This window comes from Stenella coeruleoalba, assembly GCF_951394435.1.
Source record: "Stenella coeruleoalba genome assembly, chromosome: 5".
NCBI classification, from domain to species: domain Eukaryota; kingdom Metazoa; phylum Chordata; class Mammalia; order Artiodactyla; family Delphinidae; genus Stenella; species Stenella coeruleoalba.
The window spans coordinates 62,895,284-62,923,207 of record NC_137150.1 but is presented as its reverse complement, the minus strand read 5'-3'; the positions used below and the strand labels follow the sequence as shown (position 1 = coordinate 62,923,207).

Genomic DNA, 27,924 nt, shown 5'->3' with positions numbered 1-27,924 from the left:
GTCCTGCAATGGACTTCATTTTTCTTCTGATAGTCACCCATCTCAGTGACCATGCACTCTTTATTGGGTTATCCTGTGAAGATGCAAAATAGTGACAAAATACGGCAAAAGCATCTGAAATGGTGATTTATTCACTGGTATTTGTGGCACCTTTTCTTCTTTTCCCAAATTATACCCTTTGACAAAAGTTCCATGGATATGAAGACCCATGTATTCTTACTGTAGCCAGAGGAATTTTTTTCATTTTTCTTCTTCTTCTTCTTCTTTTTTTTTTTTTTTTTGCCAGAGGAATTTAATGTATGTCGTGGTAACCTGAGAAGAAATAGATGTTGAAATCATAACAATGAATAAATATAAACACATTAATCATTATAATAATTACCGTTTAGCTTACCTGCTATGTGCCAGTACTGAGTAGCTTATTTACTTATTAACAATGAAAATAGTAATATTTTTAGATACTTTATATTTTAATCCTCAGTAAATCCTACAGTTTCCATTTACAGATGAGAAGGCTAAGCCTAAGAGAAGTTAAATAGTGGGCCAAACATTAACCAGCTATTAAATAGCTTACTCAACTATTTGAAAACTTAAGGTTGGGAGCCCAAGATGGTGACTTTGAGGCATGGAGTGAGGGATCAGAATTATGAAAAATCAGAACTGATATTTCTTTGTAAAAAAGGAGGTAGGAGGGCTTCCCTGGTGGCGCAGTGGTTGAGAGTCTGCCTGCCGATGAGGGGGACGCGGGTTCGTGCCGCGGTCCGGGAGGATCCCGTGTGCCGCAGAGCGGTTGGGCCCGTGGGCCATGGCCGCTGGGCCTGCGCGTCCGGAGCCTGTGCTCCGCAACGGGAGAGGCCACAACAGTGAGAGAGGCCCGCGTACTGCAAAAAAAAAAAAAAAAGGAGGTAGGAGAGAACGTAGTTAGAGTTCAGAGGCAGCAAAAATAATTGTTCTGGAAAAGCATTAGGGATTGTCAGACTTGACTTAATGGACTTAGATAGAACAATGTGCCCAGCAATCGGAAAATATGTATTCTCCAATCTGCAACATTTACAAAAGTTGATCAGCTACTGGACTGTGAAAGCTTATCTCAATAAATTTCATTTAGAATATCTCTGACAACAGTGCAATCAAGCTAGAAATCAATAACAAAAATATAACTAGAGATTCTCATGTGTTTGGAAAATAAATTCATTTTTTAATAACCTTTGAGTCAAAGCAGAAATCATAATGTAATTTAGAAAATATTTTTAGCTGAATGATAATAAAAACAATATATAAAACTTGAGGGATACAGTTAAAGCAAAGCTGAGCAGGAAATGTATGGCCTTAAAGGTATATATCAGAAAAGAAAAAACACTGAAACATATTGTGGTATTTATATTAAGGAACTGACAAAACAAACAGTAAAATAGATCCAAATGAAGTAGAAGGAAGGAAATGATAGAGGGGAAATTACTAAAATAGAATACGAATGTGAATCAAGAGAACAATAATATCAAAAGTTCTTTGAAAATACTAATAAAATTGATAAAGCTTCAGAGAGGCTTATCAAGAAAAAAAAGAGACAATACAAACAATACATATAAAGAATGACAAAAGGGATATCACTGAAGATGCTCTAGCCATTAAAAATGATAATATGAACCAGTAGAAAAACAGAGCTTACAAAATTGATGCAAGAAGAAACAGAAAACCATTAAAGAAATTGAGTCAGTAATCAAAAATCTCACAAAGTAAATTCAAGTCCCAGATGACTTCATTGGTAACCTCTAACTGAAAAGTCAAGGAAAATATCATTCTAATTTTACACAAACATTTCAGAGAATAAAAATAAGAGGGAACACTTTCTATATTAGTTTCCTGGGGCTGCCATAACAAGTGAGCACAAACTGGGTGGCTTAAAACAATAGAAGTTTATCCTCTCAGAGTTCCAGAGGCTAAAAGTTCAAAATCAAGATATCTGCAAGGCCATTCTTTCTCCAAAGCCTCTAGGGAAGAAGCCTTCCTTGCCTCTTCTAGCTTCTGTGGTTGCTGGCAATCCTTGGCAATCCTTGGCTTGTTGCTGCATTATCCCTATCTCTGCCTCTGTCTTCCTGTGGCTTTATCCTCTGTGTCCAAATTTCCCTGATCTTATATAGACCCACACTGATCCAGTATGACCTCTTCTTTACCTGATTCTATCTGCAAAGACCCTATTTCCAAATAAGATGACATTCACAGGTTCTGGGTGGACACCGTTCTATCCAGTACACTTCCCAACTCATTTTGTAAGGCTAGCATAACCTTGATAACAAAACATGTCAAGACCGTATGAAAAAGCAAAATTAAAGGCCAATTTTATTTGTAAACCTAGATATAAAACTCTGAAACAGTATATAATAAAACTGAATCTAATGATATATAAAAAGCATGATATATCACTTTCATCCCAGAAATACCAGTTTCATTAAACATGAGAAATCAATGTAATTCATCCTATTAAAAGATTAAAGGAGGAAAATCATGTGATTATTTCAAGAGATTCAGAAAAAAACACTTGGTAACGTTTAGCATGCATTAAAGAATAAAATTCTTAGTAAACTAAATATAGAAAGAAAATGTCTTCATCAGGCAAAATGTATCTATTTTTAAAAACCTACAGCAAACATCAAACAAAATGGTAAATTGAATGCTTTCCTTTTCAGAAAGAAATAAGACAAGGCTGGCTGCTATCACCATTTGTATTTGACATTATATTCTAGGCCCTGGCCAGCCTAGAAAAAGAAATAAAAGGTATAAGGATTGGAAAGGAAGAAACAGAACCATCATTATTCAGAAGAAATGAGCATTTGTAAAAACTAAATCTATCAGAAAATTATTAGAATTAATAATAGAATTTAGGAATTTTGCTGGATGTAAAATCAGGATCCAAAAATTAATTGCATTTCTATGTGCCAGAGATAAACAGTTAAAAAGTGAAATCACTATACTCTTGTCTGTGCCTTGGTTTCTATAAAATTGGGATGATCATACTAACCTTTTGCTGCAAGTAGAAGAATGTAGTATAACATTTAAGAATGTGAACTGTATAGTCAAACTGCATGAGCTGAAATCCTTATTCAACCAGTTACAGAATCATATGTCTGAACTAGGCACTTAACATCTCAAAGCCTTAAACTTAAACCTGTAAAATGTTAATAGACTATTTAACTTAGGTGTTAAGAAAATTAAATGAGACAATATATGAAACTACTTAGCCCAGTGCCTTATGTATAGTATTTATCCAACAAATGTTAATTGCTTCTGTTACTTGAAAAATTAGTTTAACCTAAAGTTACAGGAATAATAGACATGGCATTCGGACTGAAGTTCACCTTGTTTCTCTAGAACCAAAAGGAATCTAAAAAAATAAAAATAAATAATAACAGTAGAGTGTGAAATATAATGGATTGGTGAGAAAAAAAGCATAATCCCTGGATGGATGCTAGATGAGGAGCAGGTAGCAAAAAAAAAAAAAAAAAAAAGAAAGGCTGAACATGAAATAATTAATTTAACTTTTTAACTTGTACCAGGCTTAATATTTTCAAAGAACATATAATGCTATAGGGGAAAAGCTCACTACTATGTATAATGTTATGTGAAAAAAGGAAAATATAAAAAATGACTTTACAGAGTGTTCTCAATATTGTTAAAAATATATATTATAGTAAACATTCATTTAATTGTCACATCAGTTATTTAAGATAGGTATTGAAACAAAATGGTTAAATAACTTACTCAAGGTCACAAAGCAATTTACGTAATGCGTTGGGAAAAAACTAAAAATTCACCAAAATATTACATTGTTATCTCTGTGTGGTGATATTTGGAGTAATATTTTTGTCCTGTATAATTTTGTGTATTTTTCAAAATTTCTATAATACATATTATTTTTATAATAAGGAAAAGCAGTAAATGTTGTTACTTTTATTGATCACAAAAAAGTCTATCACAGAAATGTAATTCTAAGCTGATTGATTAATATATAACTCACAAATATGTCTTCATTTTACCCTGAGGTTTTATATTGTAATGACTGATGCCCTTAACAAAGATACGGGTCTAAATTGCTGTGAATAGAGTTGGTGAAGAGTATCATGCAAAAAATGGGAATGGCTGACTCAATCTTAGAATCTTTGCTTCCCTTTTCTGAGCTTTCAAATTTTTCTAAAGGTAGAGTTACTACTATCATATGGAAAGACAGATTTTAGATTACAGGACTTCTGATAAAGATTTGAGGATTTTCTCTCATATCTTTCTACATTTTCCAGGCTACTTGTTCCTTTAGTGTGTCTGCAACCAAAGGATAAAGAGTTTCATGGGTCCAAAGAGGTCTGAGATTCCTTAAGTGTAATCTGGTAACTTATTGTTCTATAGCAAAGCCCAAGTCTTCTTCAACTCTCTTTTTTCCTTGTCTTTGTGTTCTTAGGTGCTGATATCCGTGGCTTCAGTGCTGATAAGACCTTTGACTTGACATTGGGAAGTGTAGTAGATGAAGTACAGAGAAACAAGAAGCCTGTGGTGGCAGCTATCCAAAGGGTGGCTTTAGGAGGGGGACTGGAGCTGGCCCTGGGCTGTCACTATAGGATTGCCCATGCAGAGGTAACAGAGGGGATCCATATGGGATTTGATGTAGGGAGCTTTTCTTTAGAGCAAGCTCTAAATGTAGTCATAAGCATCAGAGGTGATCATTTTGAATGGTTAGCTTACTGGTTCACAACTCTTAGGTTTTTCTAGCACTGGTGTTCAGCTGTTACATACAAGTACAGTGTTATTCTTTGTTGAAATGTTGAAATATGTCCATTCTAGTTGATAAAGAGTTACTACCCTGAGCCTGTGACTGTCCCATCACTTCCCCTAACCCTAGCCTTTGGACCTTCCCATGACCCACTAGTTAAAGGGGAACTCCTGTACAGGACACCCAGGACCTTGCTCTAGTACTATGGCCCACATCAGATTTCACTGAGCCATGCTCATGCAGTATGAGGTATTAATATTTTGACTATCACCCCTGAGTGTACATACTTATTTAAATTTTTGTTTCCTATCTCAAACATTTCAGTTTTGTGGTCTCATAATTTTTAGTACTTAAGAAGACAAGTTCCTATTGGAAACTGTGCACAACTAGTAAATCCATGTATTTCTGGAAATAGATTTAATTTGGGTTATTAGACATGTAGATTGAGGTTTGTGATACCAGTCTTATAATAGTAATATTTTTATAAGTAATACATTTTTCTAATAATAAAGATAATATTCATCATTGTAATAGACTATAAAATACAGGAAAGTACAAAGATGTAAAACTGAAGTCACCATAAACTCACAGTTCAGAAATAACCACTATTGACATTTTACTTTTTTTCTTCCTTGTCTTTTTCCTGTGTAATTCTTTTTCTTCGCAATCTTTTTTTTTAAAAAAAAATACATTTGGAATTTTATTGTATTTCACTTGTAGTCTATTTTTATACTAATGCTGTATCTAAATTATTATTAAATATTCTTTATCCATTTTACCAATCTCTACCATTTACATTTAACATAATTACTGATAAGGAAGGACTTTTGCCATTTTGCTATTTGTTTTCTACGTCTTATATTTTTTCATTCCTCAGTTCCTCCATTAATGCTTTTGTTTGTATTAAATGGATAAGTTCTAGTACGCTTTTAATTCTCTTATTGTTTCTTTCACTGTATATTTTTGAGTTATTTTCTTAGTGGTGGTTGCCCTGGGGATTAACATCTTAATTTCTGATAAGCTAGTTCAGATTAATACCAACTTAATTTCAATAGTATGTAAAAAATTTGCTCCCATATAGTTCTGTTACACACCACCTTTATGCTGTTATTGTCACAAATTATATCATTATACATTGCATGCCCATCAACATAAATATATAATTATTGCTTAATGTAGTGGTCTTTTAAATCAGGTAAGGAAAAAGAGGAATTGCAAACAAAAAATTACATTAATACTGTCTTTTATATTTACCTGTGTAGTTACCCTTTAACAGTGTTCTTTATTCCTTCATGTGGATTTGAGTTACTGTCTAGTGTCTTTTCATTTCATCCTGAAGGATTTCTTGTAGGGCAGATCTGCTAGCAACAAATTCAATTTTTATTTATCTGAAAATGTCTTAATTTGCCTTCATTTTTTAAAATAAATTTTTATTTATTTTTTAATTTTGGGCTGTGTTGGGTCTTCATTGCTGCAATGTGGGCTTTCTCTAGTTGCAGTGAGCGGGGGCTACTCTTCACTGTGGTGCGCAGGCTTCTCATTGTGGTGGCTTCTCTTGTTGTGGAGCATGGACTCTAGGCTCGCGGGTGTCAGTAGTTGTGGCTCACGGGCTCTAGAGTGTAGGCTCAGTAGTTGTGGTGCACGGGCTTAATTGCTCCACGGCATGTGGGAATCTTCCCGGACCAGGGCTCGAACCTGTGTCCCCTGCATTGGCAGGCAGATTCTTAACAACTGCACCACCAGGGAAGTCCCAATTTGCCTTCATTTTTAAAGACTAGTTTTGCTGGATGTAGAATTCTTGGTTGACAGTACTTTTCTTTCAGTACTTTGAACGTGTCATCCCACTGGCACTGGTCTCCCTGGTATCTTTTTTTTTATTTTTAATTAATTTATTTTTGGCTGTGTTGGGTCTTTGTTGCTGCGTGTGGGCTTCATCTAGTTGCGGTGAGTGGGGTCTACTCTTCCTTGTGGTGCGCAGGCTTCTTATTGTGGTGGCTTCTCTTGTTGCAGAGCAGGGGCTCTAGGTGCATGGGGTTCAGTAGCTGTGGCATGTGGGCTCAGTAGTCGTGGCTAGCGGGATCTAGAGTGCAGACTCAGTAGTTATGGCACATGGGCTTTGTTGCTCCGTGGCATGTGGGATCTTCCCAGACCAGGGCTCGAACCCAAGTCCCCTGCATTGACAGGTGGATTCTTAACCACTGTGCCACAAGGGAAGCCCTCTCCATGGTTTCTGATGAGAAATTTGCTGTCAATCTTATTGGAAATATTCCTTAAAAATATCATTTTAAATGGTTGCATAATTTTTCATCTTATAGATTTATCATAATTTATTTAACCGTTTCCCTATGTTGTTTTAATTTTTTATAAAACTTATAAATAAAGACACATATCCTAAGTGTTCATTTTTCTGTGTTCCTAATACGATGACCTTCTGCACACTGAGTGCAGATCTAAGTTATAAGCAATAGTAAGTCAGGGGATAGGGATGACCACTGGTGGGAAAAATGGTGATCAACTGCTAGGAAAGCCTCATGTGAGAGAGGCTCAAACATTCCAGGTATTTTGGAGCTGTTGGCATCACAATTTGGGCAAATGGCAGTCTGTATTTAAGTACCCTCCTCCTCCCATCCTTATACCTGGAAAATGACTAACAGAACTTTGGCCACTTTTAAGGCCAAGAGAGACATGTGATTAAGGTCTCAATCTCACCCTTTCATCTGGACTGAGGTTGCTGCCTGACTTTCTTCCTTTCTTCCTCACTTCCTTTCTTCCTCGCTTCCTTTGTTCCTCCCTTTCCTTCCTTCCTTCCTTCTTTCTTTCTTTCTTTCTTTTTCTTTCTTTCTTTCTTTCTTTCTTTCTTTCTTTCTTTCTTTCTTTCTTTCTCTTTTTATAATAGCTTCATTGAGATATAATTCATATACCATATAATTCACTCATTTAAAGTGTACAGTCCAGCGGTATATTAGTATATTCACAGAGTTATACAATCATTACCACAGTTGATTTTAGGATATTTCATCACCCTCAAAAGAAACTTCACACCTTTTAGGAGTAAACCATCATTTCCCTCTCCCCCAGTCCTAGCAATTACTAATCTACTTTCTGTCTGTATGGATTTACCTATTCTAGACACTTCATGTAAATGAAAACATACAATTTGTTGTCTTTTGCGTATGGTTTTTTCCACTTAGCATTGTTTTCAAGGTTCACCTGTGTTGTAACATGTCATTAGTATTTTATTCCTTTCCATGGCTGAATATTTCTTTTTATGGATATACCACATTTTCCTTATTCATTCATTACTTGATGGACATTTGGATTGTTTCTTCTTTCTTGGATTTATGAACAATGATGCTATGAAAATTTTTGCACAAGTGTTTTTTGTGGGCATGTTTTCATTTCTTTTGAGTATATATAGAGGAGTGGAATTGCTGGGTCGTATGGTAACTCTATGGTTAACCTTTGAGAAACTGCCAAATTGTTTTCCAAAGTGACTGCATCATTTTACGGTCCCACCAGCAATGTATGAGGGTTTTGTATGCTCCACATACCCTCTAAAACTTGTTATTGTATGTCTTTTTTATTATAGCCATCATAGTGGGTATGAAGTGGTATCTTGTAGTTTTGATTTGTATTTCCCTGATGGCTAATGATACTGAGCACCTTTTCATGTGCTTATTGGCCATTTGTATCTTTTTGGAGTAATGTCTATTCAGATGCTTTGCCCATTTGAATTGGATCATTTGTCTTTTTATTATTGAGTTATAAAAGTTCTTTATATATTCCACATATGTTATTAGCAACTATTTTTTCCCATTCTGTGAATAATAGAGTCAGAGAAGAATTGTGTAAGAAGCTGGGGATGTGTTTCAACATGAAGACTTAGGGATGGCACAGCTCTATTTATGCTATTAATTAGAGGAGAGGGTGTGCACTAATTTTCTCTGTAGAAACTCTCACTGAATTCTATGCAGCAATGTTTTTGAGGGTGTGAGAAACCCAGGGGAATGCTTGCCTTGACTCTGAATATATCATCTCATTCTAATGACCTTTATGCCTTCAATCTTTGATAGGCTCAAGTTGGCTTCCCAGAGGTCACACTAGGAATCCTTCCTGGTGCAAGAGGAACCCAGCTTCTCCCCAGACTTATTGGAGTTCCTGCTGCACTTGACTTAATTACCTCAGGTCAGTACTAACCCTGCCAATGTCTGTCTAGTTCAATGTGGGGAACTGGACTAGGATTTAGAAACATTCTGGCTTGACCATTCCCTACCCATGTAATTTTAAGAGGATACTTTAACTTCTTTGATGTCAATTTTCTCATCTTTAAATGTAAAGAATGCCTTTTCTGAGAGCTTCTCAAAAGTTACCATGAAGAGCAAATGTGAGTGCTTTCTAAATGAAAGTATATACAGAGCCCTAATCACATTTAAGTGTCTACTCATAGACACTGGTTTCACATAGGGCGCATTATATTCAGATCTAATTTAGAAATTGTAATATAAACAAGAATTAAAACCAGAATTTCCAAGGAAAGATTTCAGATTTTAGTTTGGAAATGACTGCATTTTTCATTTCCCAGGTGATAAGGTGTTAGCTTCAAATAAAAGTTTTCTCTTTCAATAGGGAATGTGAACAATGCAACACTAGAAATCATCTAGAGACCCTGAATTTACCAAATATGATAAGACATAGAAAGATATTGCCAGTCGAAGTGAGGTTGGATGAAAGAACATACATAACTATTTACTCCAAACAGGTGGAACTAATGAGGCCTTGGGCCAGACACTTTACCTCTTTGTGCCTTAGTTTCCTCATAAATGTTTATGACAATAGCACCTACCATATGGTGGTGTGGTGAAGATTAGACACCTTAATGCATACAATGTGCTTAGAACAGTCCTAGACATGGTAAGAAGTGTTAGTTATATGTTATTATTCCCATATCTGACTTTAGTGAAAGAGGAGGATTGAGTAAAAATAAGATGAGGATCTTGGTAATAGACTATATCCCAAAGAATGGGCAATAAAAAGAGCACAATCTTTAGAATCAAAGACCTGAGCTTGAATCCCAGCTGTACCACATATAAACAATATGCCTTGTACAAATTAATTTTTATTCACTCATGCAGCAGCTGTTTAATTTTTTCTCATGTGCTGGGCCCTGTTGTAGGCAGTGGGACTATAGAGGTAAATCAAACCTACAAAAACTACTGCCCTTATGGATATTATATACAGAAAACAACAACAATAACAATAATTATCAATTCAAAAATGCACAGTGTTTTCCACATCTTTGAAATCAGGACACCTCTTACATTCATTGTGAGTTGTGGTTTGATTGGCAGTGTTTTTCTTCCCTTGTTTCTGTGGGTCAGGAATTTGGGAACAGCTTAGTTGGGTTCTAGCTCAAGGTTTCTCATGAAGTTGCAGTAAAGATACTGACTGGGGCCATAGTCATCTGAAAACTGGACTGGGGCTGGAGGATCTACTTCCAAGATCTACTTCCAAGATGGCGCACTCACATGGATGGCTGCTGCTGACTGTTGGCAGGAGGCTTCATTTCCTCTCCACATGGACCTCTCTCTAGAGCTACCTGCATATCCTCACAGCATGGAAGCTGGCTTCCTCTAGAGTGAGTGATCCAAGAGAGAGCAAGGCAAAGACTGCAATGTCTTTTATGACCTAGCTTTGGAGTCACGTGCCATCTTTTCTGAACTATTCTATTGATTATACAAGTCTTCCCTATCCAACTTGGGAGGGGAACTTGAATACTTAGAGGTCAAACACATGGCAGGTCACTTTGGAGACCAGCTACCACACTGTATACTCTTCTTAAACTCCATGCCTACCTATTACGTAAGTAGTATACATGGTAGGTTAGATGGAGATCAGTGCTAAGGAGAAAACATAAAGCAGAAAGGGGAAATGTAAAATGATAGGGCTGGGGGTTGGGTAATATTTTAGGTAGGATAGTTGGGAAAGGCTTTCCTACAAAATGAATGTGAGTGAATACCTGAAGGATGGAGGAAGCTTGTTATGCCAATATCTGGAGGAAGAAATTCCACACAGAGACAATAGCAAATACCAAGCCCTGAGGTAGGGGCATACTTGGAAATTTCAAAGAACAGCAAGAAGGTCAATGAAGCTAGAGTAAGGTGAGTAAGGGGAAGAGTAGTAGGGGGTGAAGTCACATCAGGTAGGGACTTGAAGATTATAGAGAGAACTTTGTATTTTCTTCTGAAGAGGTAGAAAGGCGTTAGAGTGTTTTGAGCAGAAAACTAACAAACATGCTGTCACTTATGTTTTTTAAAAGATCACCCTGGCTACTGAAAATATATTAATTGGAGGTAAGGCCAGAAATAGGAAGACTGATTAGAAGCCTGCTTTAATAATCCAAGGGAGCCATGATGGGAGGTTAGACCTGAGTGGTAACAATGTAAATGGTGAGACGTGGTCAAATTCTGCATATATTTTGAGCCAATAGGATTTTGTGACAGACCAAATGTGAGAGGTGAGGGAAAGGGGAGAGAAAATGATGATTCTAATGGCCTCAGCAGCTGGAAGGATGGCGCCATTACTGAGAAAAGGGGAATTCTGCTGGTAGAGCAGGTTGTAGGGAGGAATCACAAGAGCTTAGTTTTGGACATGTTAAGGTTTGACATCCAACTTGAGGTGTCAGGTAGACAATTGGATAGACTGGCCTGAAATTTAGAAGGGAGATTGTCTGAACTTCTCTCAGTCTTCATTTTCTCATCAGTAAAACAACCACATAGTTGTGTAAGGAATAATGAAATTACATGACTTGCTTCTGGTATAGTACCTGCCACAGAGGAGACATTTTATAAATGGTAACTGTGGTAGGCATAATAATGCCTCTCTCCAAGATGTCCACGTCCTAATACCTAGAACCTGTGAATATATTACCTCACATTCGAAAGGGACCTTGCAGGTGTGATTAAATTAAGGATCTCAAGATGGGAGATCATTCTAGATTGTCTAGGTAGCACAATTTATCACAAGCGTCCTTAGAAGAGGAAGGCAGGAGGGAGAGAAGATGATACACAGCTGGCTTTGAAGATGGAGGAAGAGAAGAAGAAATGTAGGCAGCCTCTAGAGGCTAGAAAAGCCCAGGAACAGATTCTCTCTCAGAGCCTCCAGAAGGAGCACAATTCTGCTGACCTATTTTAGATTTCTGATTCCTAAACTAAGATAATAAATGTGTGCTGTTTTAAGATGCAATGTTTGTGGTAATCTGTATAGGAAACTAATACAGTAGTCATTAATAATGATGATATTAAGACTCTTGCTTCTGGAAAACATTTTTTTTCCTAAGAAGGGATGCTAAAAAATTGTTACTGAAAGTTGAAGATTCCCTACTGATGTTAATGAAGAAAAATACCAGCTCTATAGGCACTGCCCCCATAGAAAATTAATAAGTAAATAAATTTAGATTAAATTAATAAATAGCTAACCTTTTCTGCTCTTCTGAAAACCATAATAGAGATAATTCTGGAAAGTGGAACAATTACAACAACCACGCTTCTCCACAATTCCCTTAAAATGCCACCTGAAAACAACCGAATCTTTAGCAGTAACCACAAAACACATGCTTGGGCACAATGCAGTTCATTCCCTGACGTTCTCTGTCCAATCAAATGATGAAAACTACAGTGCCCTGATGTTGCTTCTGCTGTTATTTTCTAGGTCCCGTCTTTCTTTTTCACTGAACAGCATAGAAAGCCTCTTCTCTATTCTCATAGAGCCTTGTCTCAGCCCCATAGTTACTTTATGATCTTTCCCAGGACAGGGATGCCCTCAGACTCTAGTCTTTGATGAGGTACCTCTTGCCACCCAGGGTACTGGGGAAGAAGCTGCGAATGGCATCTTTATCCTGCCAGTCTTTCAGATTTAGTTAGGTCCATGTGGGTTTTCTCTATACTCGAACAAGATGTTAAGCGTGAGTTTTAATACCCGGGGCTCCCAGTCAGCAATAATAAATATCAGCAAATATTATTTCATGACTAAGACAAATAAAACAGACCAAAAAAAAAACAAGCTATGAAAATATTCTGTGTCATTAGAAAAATGAAACATAAATGTGAGTCTGTTGAAACAGATTAAAGGCAACAAAAAATCTTAGAAAACTCACAATATTCTAAATTAGAAAAGAAAATATTTTATTTATTAAACAAGAACACCCTGTTTAAAATCAAAACATTAGCCAAAATAACTTTGAAGCAATAAAAAAAAAAGATGCACTAGAACAGACTACTGAATCAGCAACATAGAGGATAGAGACACGTTTATAGAATTCAGAAGAATTTCTAAAAAAATACAGAAAATGTAAATGAAGGCAGCAGACATGAGAGGTCTATAATAGAGGCCTCTGCTATGAATAATAAAAGCTCCCAGAGCACAAAGCGAAAAGGGGAGAAGCAATAACCATAGGAAAAAATAGAAGAATCTCTTCAGATACATAAAGGAATCAGAGATTGTACTTTAGTAAGCACCTCATTTTCCTGGAAAAACTGATGAGATGTCAATGCCTTGTATTTTGATAAAGATTTTAAATTTCCACGAAATAGACTCCTGCAAGCTTCCAAAGGATAAAAACAAAACAACAAAAGGTTACTCTTGAAACAGCTAAAATCACTCCAGCCACAAATAAATTCTCAACGTATGGAACATTTGTATACTAAGATGCTATACAGTCTTAAATGTGGTCTAAATCAGGAGTTCTTGAAGTGCGGCCCAGGAACTCCTAGGTGTACCTAAGACTATTGTGTATGGGGGGGCAGGGGGTGGGGGTGGGGTCCATGGAGTCAGAACTATTTTCATAATAATAAGATATTGTTTGCCTTTTCCACTCTCATTCGCTCACAAATATACAGTGGAATTTTCCAGAGGTTATTGTATGCCATGTGGTATCAAAACAGATTGAATGCAGAAGCAGAAATGAGAATCCAACTGTCTTCTATTAAGCCAGACATTAAAGATATTTGCAAAAATATAAAACAACACTCTTCTCACTAAATTTTTAAAATTTTGAAAATAGAGTTTTTTTGCATAAAAATTTATTTATGTTAATATGTAATAGGTTTATCATAGTTATTTTAAAGTGATTTAATAAAGATACATTTTTAAAGTTCTCAGTTATAATTTCTAATATAGTAAATATTAATAGAAATAACCCATATAAAAAAAAGCTCTTTGGTGTATTCCATAATTTTTAAGAGTGCAAAGGGGTCCCAAGACTAAAAAATATGAGAACTGCTAATCAATACACTTTTTAAAAAATAAATTTATTTATTTTATTTTATTTATTTTTGGCTGCATTGGGTCTTCGTTGCTATGTGTGGGATTTTCTCTAGTTGCAGCGAGCGGGAGCTACCCTTAGTTGTGGTGTGCGGGTTTCTCATTGCAGTGGCTTCTGTTGTTGCAGAGCACAGGCTCTAGGCACGCATGCTCAGTAGTTGTGGCTCACGGGCTCAGTAGTAGTGGCTCTCGGGCTCTAGAGCACAGGCTCAATAGTTGTGGCACAGGGGCTTAGTTCCTCTGTGGCATGTGGGATCTTCCCGGACCAGGGCTCGAACCCTTGTCCCCTGCATTGGCAGGTGGATTCTTATCCACTGCACCACCAGGGAAGCCCCAATACACTTATGTTTTGACACAGAAACCACAATACAAAACTGTGCACACATGGTCCAAATTAGAAAATAATGAGTCTATATTATTACTAATATATAATTACTAGTGTAAAATTTATACAGTTACTAATATATAATTAGACTAAAGTCTAAAATGGCTTTTTCCCCCTTTAAATGGGGAGATGTTATAAATTCTTTAGAGCATGAAAAGGGAGTTAAAAACTAAATTTCTTCTCTTCAATAAATTAGATTAGAAATTGCTTTAATTTACAGTGGTATGATAAGTACACTTTTAAGAATGTGAACTATTTTAAGTACCTAATGCAGAATTCATAAGAGGATGCTTACAATCAACCCAACATACTACAGAAATTCAAAGCACGTGAGAGGGTTAATTCTGCAAAAGACAAAATAGAAAGGAAGAAAAGCAGCATAAAATATAGGGGGAGGGCTTCCCTGGTGGCGCAGTGGTTGAGAGTCCGCCTGCCGATGCAGGGGACGCGGGTTCGTGCCCCGATCCGGGAGGATCCCACATGCCACGGATAGGCTGGGCCTGTGAGCCATGGCCGCTGAGCCTGCGCGTCCGGAGCCTGTGCTCCGCAACGGGAGAGGCCACAACAGTGAGAGGCCCGCGTACTGCAAAAAAAATATATATATATATATATATGGGGGGGGGGGAATCATAATAGTGTGAAATGAGTCTGTAAATTCTAAGGTTTATAGAAATTAAAGCATGTGGGGGAATATTGAGGAATTGTGTGTTCCTGCTTTCAGTATTAAGCCTGAAAGGCAAGAATATCTTGGAGGAAATCAGGAAGGAATCTGGCTTCTTTGACAAAAAGAAATAAAGTGAACTAAGATTCACCTTTTTCAAAGCACTGCTGCTTATAGAAATATCACTATTATTAACATGATGAAGAAAAGAGGTAAAAATAGTAAGAATATGATAGATTTTGATTTGCATGGAGAAGGTCACAGTGAATTAGAAGAAAACTAACATTGGAATCATACACCTATCTTTTTATTTTATTTTATTTTTTATTTTATTTTTTAACATCTTTGTTGGACACCTATCTTTTTAAGTAGTCTGTACAATTTTAAGGGGACTTTAAACTGGCATCTGGAAAGAGTTCCATGTAGAAATTTTTTTCTAAAGCTTGGAAAAAAAGCCACAAAGAAAATTGGAAAGAATTGAGATTACCTGGCTTGCAGAAGTCTCAACTTCAGTTGCCCCAGTCTCTTTATAGTAGATCTAGGGAGGGCTTTTATTAGATTGGACAGTGGTTATTATCTACACTCACAAGAAAGAACAAGAAAGCACAAGAAAGAACAAGTTTAAATCTCAGCATGAGGATTTGGGTTGGATATACAGAGCTGTGTCTTCAGGTCCTTGAAACAGAATAAAAGTACCTGAAATCTCATTGACTCCGTAAGAACAGTAGTGGTCCTTCCAACTTTTGTGAAATCCAGGTCAGAAGAAAACATTACAGCTAATGGAATTTTCAGTTCATCCTGTGGACATCTCATGTTTCCCCTGCTCAGTTGCCCCAAAGATCCTTTTAGTACCCAGGTTTTCATATTCCATTCCGTGTCCCTTTGGGCCCCTTAACCTAGAGAGTCTGATTCACTCACCCCTCACTCAAGTGATTTTGTACAGAGGAGACTTCACCCTTGAAGCCACTTGCCCACCCCCCACTGCCCTCCTCACCCCAGGCGGAGATCTGGAAGCCTGTTTTCAAAGGCATTTCCAGAAAACTGCCCAAATATTGCTGTTACAGAGTGACCCCTGCCCAAAATCATTGAATTGTCTATCTGATCAAGAAAAGCCATTGGTAGCTCTCCAAAGCACTAGTAAGAACTGGGAATGGAGGGTTTGTCTCAGAGATGGCAACCACCAACACTCTGGAAGAGCAGCAAAGACCGTGGAGTTGTTGCCAGCAAGACTGAGTTGGTGATTGCTCTTCAGAAGCCCAGATGGTGCTGGTAAACAAGCAAGCAATGTGTTGCTGTCTCTCTCCTGACCCTGTGGTGAGGGAAGCTTATATCCCTTAACCTCCCGCTTCAGAGTGTGCAGATCAAATTACGTATCTATGCCTGCTGGAGAACATGGGAGTAATGCAAACCCTCATCGAACTTCTGTAACCTCCTAGAGCTTCCAGTCTATACCAGAGGCTGCCAAGTGTCACTAGTGGATGGTAGATGCTCCTGGCACCACCGCCACCAGACGCTAGATGTCACCACCTGTGCAGTGAGATTTACGCTATTGCTGTTCCTTAGTGTTACTCACTCCAGCTAAAAACCCTCAGTTTGCCAAGCTTGGGATCATGGGACACACCGTAGTGCCAGGTCTGAAGGAACAATTGTCTGATCATCTCTGTTTCTTTTTTAGCTTCCTTTTTAGCTCCAAAGCTCACACATTAGCAATTCCACAAGCTAAGGGAGGGTCGAGATGCTGGGTAGCCAAAAAATGGCAGAGGTCCACCCCACTTTTCCTGTGAAATTTTGATTATAACTTATGTGATATCAACTTAATAATTCTTCTCCCCTGTCTATCCAACTATATTTGTGTTTGAGCTCAGTTCGTAATCAATGGCAGCCCATGGTGTATGCTAGTATAAGAACAGATAGTATTGCTATTGCTGTGCTGCTACTACCTCTGTTATTTTTTTATCTCTATTATTATCAAACAATAAATTCTCATTATTATATAGATTTATAGTTCATAAAGTGCTTCTAATAGAGATTTATAGAATAGAAGGAAAATGTATTATTTTCACTTAATACTCAGAATTACCAAGGTAAGCATAATTTTTGCCATTTACCAACGAAGAAATTGTGGTCCTAGTACAGTTCACACAAATAGTGCAAGGTAGAGCTGGAACTTGAATCCAAATTTTCTGATTACCTCTGCAGTAATCTTTCCACTGTAACAGTCAGCGTGGTGCTTGTTTATTTAGTAACAGATGTTTATACCCAGGACAAGTGAATTTTCCTACTAGAGAGAGTGATGTTTTTGGTTTACTATCACATTGTTCTTTGATTTGTTTTATTTTGTTTTCTTTTAGGAAGACATATTTCGGCAAATGAAGCTCTTAAGCTGGGTATTCTAGATAAAATTGTGAACTCGGATCCGGTTGAAGAAGCAATCAAATTTGCCCAGAGAGTTTCAGGTAAAGAAGATAATAATAAAACTAGCACAAATTGGAAACAAGTTAAATGTCCATCTTAATAAGGAACTCCTTAAATATTTTATGGTACATCCAAATAGAATATGATACAGTTTTTTTTAATTGGAGTATAATTACTTTACAATGTTGTGTTAGTTTCTGCTGTTCAATGAAGTGAATCAGCTATATGTATACCTATATCTCCTCCCTCTTGAACCTCCCTCCCTGCCCCCCACCACCCCACCCATCTAGGTCGTCACAGAGCACCTAGCTGAGCTTCCTGTGCTTTATAGCATGTTCCCACTAGCTATCTATTTTATGCATGGTAGTGTATATATCAACCCTAATCTCCCAATACGTCCCACCCTCTCCTTCTCTCTCTGTGTCCACATGTCCATTCTCTACATCTACGTCTCTATTCCTTCCCTGCAAATAGGTTCATCTGTACCATTTTTCTAGATTCCACATACATGCGTTAGTATACAATATTTGTTTTTCTCTTTCTGGCTTACTTCACTCTGTATGACAAGACTCCACATCTCTACAAATGACCCAATTTCGTTCCTTTTTATGGCTGAGTAATATTCCATTGTGTACGTGTACAACATCTTCTTTATCCATTCATCTGTCGTTGGACATTTAGGTTGTTTCCATATCCTGGCTATTGTAAATAGTGCTGCAATGAACATTTGGTAACATGTGTCCTTTTGAATTATGGTTTTCTCAGGGTATATGTCCAGGAGTGGGATTGCTGGGTCATACGGTAGTTCTATTTTCAGTTGTTTAAGGAACTTCCATACTGGAGGTTGATACAGTGGCTGTATCAATTTACATTCCCACCAACAGTGCAAAAGGGTTCCCTTTTCTCTACACCCTCTCCAGCATTTATTGTTTGTAGATTTTTTGATGATGGCCATTCTGACTGGTGTGAGGTGATACCTCATTGTAGTTTTGATTTGCATTTCTCTAATAATCAGTGATGTTGAGCATCTTTTCATGTGCCTCTTGGCCATCTGCATGTCTTCTTCTTCTTTTTTTTTTTGTGGTACACGGGCCCCTCACTGCTGTGGCCTCTCCCGTTGCGGAGCACAGGCTCCGGACGAGCAGGCTCAGCGGCCGTGGCTCACAGGCCCAGCCGCTCCGTGGCATGTGGGATCTTCCCAGACCGGGGCACGAACCCGCGTCCCCTGCATCAGCAGGCGGACTCTCAACCACTGCACCACCAGGGAAGCCCTGCATGTCTTCTTTAGTGAAATCTCTATTTAGGTCTTCTGAGCATTTTTTAATCGGGTCGTTTTTTTTGATATTGAGCTCTATGACCTATTTTGGAGATTAGTCCTTTGTCCGTTGCTTCATTTGCAAATACAGTTTTAAAATGAATGAGAAACTCTATGTATTGACATGGTATGAATGCCATGATGTATTGTATGGTTAAATGAAAAACGCATCATTGTGTACAGTGGTGCAACATTTGTGTAACAAGAAAGGGGGGATGGGATTGAATGTTTATATAGGGAGAGTGTATATATGTAACTGTCTCTGTACAGGATACTTCTGTAACTATTCACAAGAGAGGATTGATGGTTGCCTCTGGGAATGGGGCTGGCCAGCCAGCAGAAGCAGTTAAAAGTAGACGTCCCTTTTTATTCTTCTGTACCTTTTGAATTTTTATTGAATGAGTGTATCTTCTATTAAGAAACATAACTAAAATTTAAGAAAAACCAAGCAAACAAACATTTCAGCCATTAGAAGACAAGCTCTATAATTTACCACAATGAAGCCATGGTTCTGTCTCAGTGAGCTACGTTTTCTCTCTCTCACTGGTTTCTCACTTTATGGACTCATGACATTCCTTTAAGAGTTCTTTGGAGTGGCATTCCTAGATTTCTTTTTTTAAAAAAATGTTTCTTTTTGATTTATGGAGGTTGGCAGCAAGATGGAGAGGGTTAAAGTGCATCAGAAAAAATAATTGGGAGGAATATTGGGCTATAGGCAGAGTGTTCATCTCCCTCGGTTGGTGGTAGGTAATGGCTAGGTGTCATTCAAAGGCTTCTTTTGAAAAAGTCCTTCTTTTGTCCACCCTGGCAGGGACCAAACACTTCCCTGAAATAATCTTTCTTTTTGTGGCTCTAACCAGTTACTGTTTCATTTCAATAGCAAAAGCTTGAACTGGAAAGGCCAGGAACTGTAAGGAGAAAATACTGGTGACTCTAAAGAGAGTTAGCAAGGCTTTGCCCAAAGGGGAATGAGTTTCCTGCTGTCTTTCTCTGCTTTCCAGATAATCTTCACCACAGTTTCATCACTGGTTTCATTGTGCCTCCTGGAAGCACTTATTGTTTTGTTGGAAGTCATTTGGCCTACAGCAAAGGCTATTTGCATTTGTAGGTCCCTAAATGGTTTTTGGTTTGGGGCTTAAGAGAGACCCATGTCTATCATTTACACCTGTAGTTTTAGTTTGTAAAGGCCCTGATTTTGACAGAAGTTCTTTTCTTTGACTGATTTCCAGAGATTCAGATTTGAGAGTTAAGTTACTACAAGAGATAGATGAGCATCATGGTCTGGTACACTTATAAAAGCATCTGTTTTAATTACTAAAATTTATTTAGTTTTAAAAATTAATTTTACATTAAAATTTTAAACACTAAATTGTTATTTTTTTAAATTTCTAAAAAGGTCTACTCAATCTAAGTAATATTACAGTTTGTCCACTTGGTGGCATCCAAATATTGAGGAGGAATCATTTGCTTTAAAATTTGGTAATTTACCTGTTAGCGATAGGAGAATGGTTCTGGGTTTTGGACAATTATGTATAACTATTTTAAATGATAATCATGAAAACTTTGTAGAAATGTCAAATTGTGATATAAAAATGTCTAAATACAAACTTACATATAGTCTATACTTATAGTTACATAGAGTATTATGAATACAGACAAAAATTTTGTTGTTGTTGATTTTTAAACATCTTTATTGGAGTATAATTGCTTTACAATGGTGTGTTAGTTTCTGCTTTATAACAAAGTGAATCAGTTATACATATACATATGTCCCCATATCTCTTCCCTCTTGTGTCTCCCTCCCGGCCACCTTCCCTATCCCACCCCTCTAGGTGGTCACAAAGCACTGAGCTGATCTCCCTGTGCTATGCGGCTGCTTCCCACTAGCTATCTATTTTACGTTTGGTAGTGTATATATGTCCATGCCACTCTCTCACTTTGTCCCAGCCTTACCCTTCCCCCTCCCCGTGTCCTCAAGTCCATTCTCTAGTAGGTCTGTGACAGATAAAAATTTAAAGAAAATACACAAAAATGAAAATAAGTTGTTTTCCCCCCAGAATTTCTTAAATGATTTTTGCTTTTGTTTTGATTTTTCCAGCTTGAGGTATAATTTACACACAATAAAATTCACCCATTTTAAATGAAGAGGTCGATGAATTTCTGTAATCATTTGCAGTTGTATAACCACTGCCACAATCAAGGTATAGTTCTATCACCCTAAATAGTATTGTCATGCCTCTTTCAGTAGATTCTCTCCCCTGCCCTTGGCCGCAGACAACCACTGGCCTGTTTTCTGTTACTATAGTTTTGTTTTCTAGAATTTCATATAGCATGTAGTCTTTTGTGTCTGGCTTCTCTCACTTAGCATGTTTTTGAGGTTCATGATGTTCTTTCATGTATTAATTTTTTATTCTTTTTTTGTTACTGAATAATAATCCATAGTATGGATATACCACAATATGTTTATTCATTTATCAGTTGATGAACATTTAGGTTGTTTTCACTATGGGTGTACACAAGTCTTTGCAGACATTATATTTCCCTTTCTCCTGAGTAAATACCTAAGAGTAGTATTGCTGGATCATATAGTAAGTATATGCTTAATTCTTAAATGCTTTTTAAACTTGGTGATTAATATAAAACCATTCATGGTTTGAAAGACACTAATTTTTTCCAAGCAAATTAGCAAAGATAGAAAAAATAATATGCTCAGATTGAATTTAAATAAGCACTTATTAAATAGCTTGTAGTATATCCTGGTATATGGTTAATTTTAACCCATAGCTATATGGACCCTAACAAATCAGCTTTGGGGGCTTTATTTTCTTCATCAATGAAAGGAAATGTTTCAACAAAATAAGCTGATTTCAAACTGTGTTCTGAGACCCTATGGGCTCCAGTTTTTTTTGTCTTGCTACAACCTGGGCAGCTCTACTGTGTTTCTTTTGAGGTTTAGGGTTTAGAATCCCAAGGAAAACTCTGGAACTTTTACTTAAAAAAAAAAAATGAGTTCCACTGTTTAGAATCCTATGATTTCTTGGTGCTGCCCTGTAATAGATAAACGCTAGAGATACAAGGTAGAGAAATTGGGCAGATCAATGAAGGACTAGCTCAGAGAATCTTATCTACATTTACACTTATTATCTTACAAAATGTGTAGCTTAGCTAGGCTTACATATTTTGCATTTCATTTTCATTTGAGGTCTTGCGCTTTTCCTTTCTTTTTTTCCTTTGTTTGCTTTTAAATATAGCTGTTAGACTGTGGTTATTTGGCAGACAAAATTGATGGATTGATTTGAAGGACAGGCTTCACAAAAATCTATTATAAAAATGTATATTTATGTTTTATAATAGATATTTTTAATAAATATATGATATAAATAGTACAGATATTTATTATAAATATATGATATAAATAGTACTGATGTTTATTATAAATATGAATGTATAAATATAAAATATTTTTTATTAAAATATATTGATGTAGGGCTTCCCTGGTGGCGCAGTGGTTGAGAGTCCGCCTGCCGATGCAGGGGACATGGGTTCGTGCCCCGGTCCAGGAAGATCCCACATGCCGTGGAGCGGCTGGGCCCGTGAGCCATGGCCGCTGAGCCTGCGCGTCCGGAGCCTGTGCTCTGCAATGGGAGAGGCCACAACAGTGAGAGGCCCGCGTACCGCAAAAAAAAAAAAACAAAAACAAAAACATATATATATATATAGATATTAAATATATGTGCATTTACAAATCTATAGCTAGTGAAGCTAGTGCAATTGTCTTGATCTAGAGGAACGGTTCTCAAACGTTACTGTGCATCAGAATCACTTGGAGGGTCTGTTAAAACATAGATTATAGGACCCCACTCATTACTTTCTGAATTAGTACATCTGGGATGGGGCCCAATTTGCATTTCTAACAAGTTCCTAGGCGATGTTGATGCTGTGTTCTGGGGACCACACTTTGAGAACCACTGATGTACAGAGAGCAAGAGTGAGAATGGAGATAACTTTTCCTAGCTTTGACTTTTTACATGCAAACATTACCTGCTGTCTTAAAGATATTAGTAAATCAGTTCTGCATGGTTAAAAAACAAACATGTATGGTTGCACACCTTGTGATTATACCAAAAACTCCTGAATTAACGAACTTTAAAATGGTGACTTTTACTGATGTGATTTATATCTCAGTTTTAAAAATACTGTAAAATTTTTGAATTCTCTTTTTCCATTTGTAAAAATATTCCATTAATTCAGCCTATTCTCACTCCGCATCACTACCCCCACCCCCACTGCTGAAATGTTGACTTAAAAAAATAACAAAAGGAAAAGATTAAGAGCACTTATTTAGTTTCCACATCCAATAAAGAAGTTGAGAAGGAAGGAAATTTCCAATGGTCAATGTTGCAATCAGCAGTTTTGGAGCCAGTTATGGGTGGGAGGGGATTGTAGGAGGTTAACTTATATATCTAAAAATGTGATTTGGGAAGTAGCTGCAAATTTCTCTACAAACTTAACACGCATCCTGGAGAGTTGACTGTGGAAGTTAATTAGCTTCATGTATCTTAATGCTTTTGTTACATGAAGCCTCTTAGACTACTGCAGTGCAATGGATTTAGCAGAGCAATTCAAAATCACTTGGCCAAACCAGATTGCTCTGGCTAAACTGGGGAGGGGAGGGTCCTGTAAAATGCTATTTATTTGCATTTGGCCAGCAGCCTGCTTGTTCCCAAACTGAGTAAGAACTCCTTGTTCCCACGTGCATGATTCTGGCATGAAGCTGAAAATGTGTACTGTTAGTCAAAGATGGGCACAGGGGACACCCAAGTGGGAGCCTCAACTCAGGAACCCAGTGCTCTGTTTTTGTCCCTGTAATGAACTCTGGTCCTGTTACTATGACTGCACTGGGCTGTGTTAGCCATTTTTAGCGATTCTTATTCTACCCAAAGACCTTGATCTGTTTAGATTTTGTGGCTTAAAAAAAAATCTTAGTGGTTACATCTGTCTTTCTCTTCATTTTATCTTTTGCGCTTTGTAATTTATTTTTACTGTCTGGGAACATTTATATAAACATGTTTCACAAAAGCAGAGTGACACTGCCATACCTAGGAAGCCTGAGCACATGTCTAAACTGGGCTTCTTTTTTATGTACCCCACTTCTTTAGGGACCCCCCCCTCAAGCCTGGAAAAATGCAGTTGTTGTGTTTGTCCTTTGCAGCCCTTCTATGAGAGAGACAGCTTATTGTTTATGAGAGTTAGAGAAAAGAGAGTCCATTATGTCTTAGGAAACCATTTCTGTAAACTGCACATTATGTTTCTCTTTATCCTAGGCAGAGAAAATCTCTTCCTGTTAGTTTACTAGAAAGGAAAGAGGGAAAATAATCACCTCCTTTTCTTCCTTTGGGCATGTGAGTCCTTTATTTTTTTAATTAAAACTTCTGCCTTAGAAAACTTCAAAGAATTAAGAAAAAAATGTGAATGGGTCAGGGAAAGAATTCAATTATAAGCATATTTGAATCATTAATTAGTTCTTCACTTTCCCATGTTCCTGGCAGCTAATGCTGGTGCTGACCTGCTCACACTTGCCTCTCTTATTATGTAGTTACAGCTGAGTGACTTTAAAACTACCAAGACTCTAAAACTACCAGCTGTATAAGAAATACACTTTGAAAACACCATACCTGTAGACCCAAAGTGGAAATTCTGAATATATTTTGTAGTAATAAAATGAAGTTTTAAGATAATAGCATCCTTCAGTTACAGCCACAGAACAAAAGGAATAGGAAATTGACAGGAAAAAACCTTCTAATGTTTGTGCCCTGATCCAGCACTCTCCAGTGGATGTGCTTAGTTTGGCCCTAGGCTGGTCGGAACAAGTGCTCTGGGGGGCTCCCAAAATGTGCATCTGTAGTCTCAGAGGTTCTGAGTATCCCCAGAATACTAGGAATATGCAAATTGGCTAAAATTACTGCACACTATTCAGTTTTTTTCTTCTTCATTTTTTTTTAAAGATTTTTTTGATATGGACCATTTTTTTTAAGTCTTTATTGAATTTGTTACAATATTGCTTCTGTTTTATGTTTTGGTTTTTTGGCCTCAAGGCATGTGGGATCTTCGCTCCCCAACCAGGGATCGAACCCACACCCCCTGCATTGGAAGGCGAAGTCTTAACCACTGGACCACTTTCTTCCTTTTTTTCTTTCTCATCTCTTTTCAATCTCTGGCCCAGGTTAGAGTTGCCAGGAGCTACATCTGTCCTTGATACAGTGGCTGACATATGCTCTGCTCTTGGACCTCCCAGAGGCTATACCTCAAAATCAACTATTGAATTAAAAAAAAATACTCATGCCCAGGCCCCACCCTTAAAGATTCTTAACTGAGTTCACAGTGGGGCATGGGCATCCAAAATTTTAAACTCCTCAAATAACCCTGATGTGTGCTATGGTGTTGAGAATCAGCCCCTGTCATGGTGGGGCTGGTGGTAGTGTCACAAGGACAGAGATCCAGCTCTAAGATATCCCAAACCCAACTATGCTCTGTCCCAGGAAAGTCTGCAACAGCCACCTGTTGTCAGATGCCACAACACTGACAGCTCTGCCTCCTTTCCTCTTCCACTTGTCTTCTACCCACTGTCCTCTCCCCACGGTCTGTTCTTGTCTCTCTTTTGAGCCACCAGGGAATTAAATCAGCTGTAGGCCCTGGAAAGGTCTTCATCCTTCTGCACTGAGCTTGCCTTCCCATAAAGGATTGGGTAACTCATTGGTTAACTGAGCAAGTAATTGGTAGCCTGTTGGGTAGAGTTCATGTTTTTCCAACAATAACAGGGACCACATGCTGCTACTCATCATCTTGCCTCCTTTCCTGAATCTTATTCTTATATCATATGGGAAAGCATTAATTTAAAAATCCATTCTTTTGGGCTTCCCTGGTGGCGCAGTGGTTGAGAGTCCGCCTGCCGATGCAGGGGACGCGGGTTCGTGCCCCGGTCTAGGAAGATCCCACATGCTGCGGAGCGGCTGGGCCCGTGAGCCATGGCCGCTGAGCCTGCGCGTCCGGAGCCTGTGCTCCGCAACGGGAGAGGCCACAACAGTGAGAGGCCCGCGTACTGCAAAAAAAAAAAAAAAAAAAAAAATCCATTCTTTTCAATTCTACATAGTAATCAAGCATTAAGGAAATGTTCTTGCCAACTAGGTTAAAAAAAAAAAAAAGGTTGAGATTATACAATGCCTCACAGATACAGTTCTTCCTTGTGCACATGATTATATCCAAACCTTACTCTCCCTTGGACACATAGTAACATACTAATGCCAGACTGGCTCACATTCATCTGTCTTTTTATAGTGAAACTGCTTTGTAAGCTCTGGTAGGTTTCTGGTCTAATTAACTAAGGTGTACATTTTTGATATATTGCTTTATTTTTTAAGAGATAGTAGCACTTTTTAGGAAACAGTTTCTGGAATACTATTTTAGAAAACTATTTTAGAAAAAATAAATTTGTTACACATTTATACTTTTATGTAAACTTTAAAATAATTCTTTTGAGTTATTTAAAAAAATAGGACCACAAGGATTCTGATTAGAAATTCATATATAATATATGGAAAATATTTATTTTATGCTATTAAATATTTATATTCAGGGACATGGGGTCATTCTTTATTAAGGTATTATTTTATGTTCTTCAATAAAATGTTATATAGGCCTTCATAAAGGTCTTGTACCTTTCTTAACAAATTCATTGCTAGATATTTTTTAACAGCCTTGATGAGGCATAATTTGCCTTTGAGTTAGAGTTGCGCAACCATCCCCATAAATCAGTTTTAGGACTTCTCCACTATCCCCAAAAGTTCCCTCTGCCCTTTTGCAGCTTACCCCCACTCCCACCCCCAGCCCTAGGCAACAGCTGATCTTTCTGTCTCTATAGATTTGCCTCTTCTGGACATTTAAAATAAATTACATCACATCAATATGTAATCTTTTGCGTCTGGCTTCTTTCAGCTTGCATAATGTTTTTAAGGTTCATTTGTGTTGTAGCATGTGTCATTAGTTTGATCCTTTTTTTCTTTTTTCCTGGCTGTGTTGGGTCTTCGTTGAGGTGAGTGCAGGCTGCTCTTCATTGTGGTGTGTGGGCTTCTCATTGCGGCGGCTTCTCTTGTTGCAGAGCACGGGCTCTAGGCACCCGGGCTTCAGTAGCTGTGGCATGCAGGATCTAGAGCACAGGCTCAGTAGTTATGACACATGGGCTTAGTTGCTCCACAGCATGTGGTATCTTCCTGGATGAGGGCTCGAACCTGTGTCCCCTGCATCAGCAGGTGGATTCTTAACCACTGTGCCACCAGGGAAGTCCCTTTTAAAATAATTAATTAATTAATTTATTTATTTATTTAGTTTTGGCTGCATTGGGTCTTCATTGCTGTGCACAGTCTTTCACTAGTTGCAGTGAGCGGGGACTACTCTTTGTTGCGGTGCTTGGGCTTCTCGCTGCAGTGGTTTCTTTTGTCGCAGAGCACGGGCTCTAGGCATGCCGGCTTCAGAAGTTGTGGCACGCAGGCTTCAGTAGTTGTGGCATGTGGGCTCAGTAGCTGTGGCTCTTGGGCTCTAGAGCGCAGGGTCATTAGTTGTGGTGCACGGGCTTAGTTGCTCCGCAGCATGTGGGATCTTCCTGGACCAGGGCTGGAACCTGTGTCCCCTGCATTGGCAGGTGGATTCTTAACCACTGCGCCACCAGGGAAGTCCAGTTTGATCCTTTTTATTGCTGAATAGTATTTCATTGTATGGCTATACTACATTTTCTTTATCCATTCATCAGTCAGATATTCACGTTGTTTTTGGTTTTGAGCTACTATAAATAATGCTGCAGTGAGTATTCACATACAAGTTTTACACGTTTTCATTTCTCTTGGGTAGATTCCTAGGAGTGAAATTGCTGGGTTGAACAGTAAGTTTATGTTTATCTTTTTAAGAAACTGCCAAACTGTTTTCAAAGTGAATGTACTGTTTTACATTCTCACAAGCAAAGCACGAGGGTTCCAGGTACTCCACATCACCGCCAACATTCTGTGTCATGTCTTTTTGAT

General features: G+C 37.8%; 1 protein-coding gene across 2 annotated transcripts in view; it reads left to right on the top strand.

The window, feature by feature from the left end:
* EHHADH (enoyl-CoA hydratase and 3-hydroxyacyl CoA dehydrogenase) overlaps positions 1-27,924 on the top strand; it is a 50,664-nt gene that overhangs the window by 5,545 nt on the left and 17,195 nt on the right. Inside the window, exons 3-5 of one of the 2 annotated variants that reach the window (XM_079921835.1) lie at positions 4,451-4,623; positions 8,833-8,944; positions 17,475-17,579. In XM_079921835.1, the coding sequence (XP_079777961.1) occupies positions 4,451-4,623; positions 8,833-8,944; positions 17,475-17,579 (390 nt within the window). The remainder of the gene's footprint in view (positions 1-4,450; positions 4,624-8,832; positions 8,945-17,474; positions 17,580-27,924) is intronic. The other variant, XM_079921836.1, reaches the window with a different exon arrangement.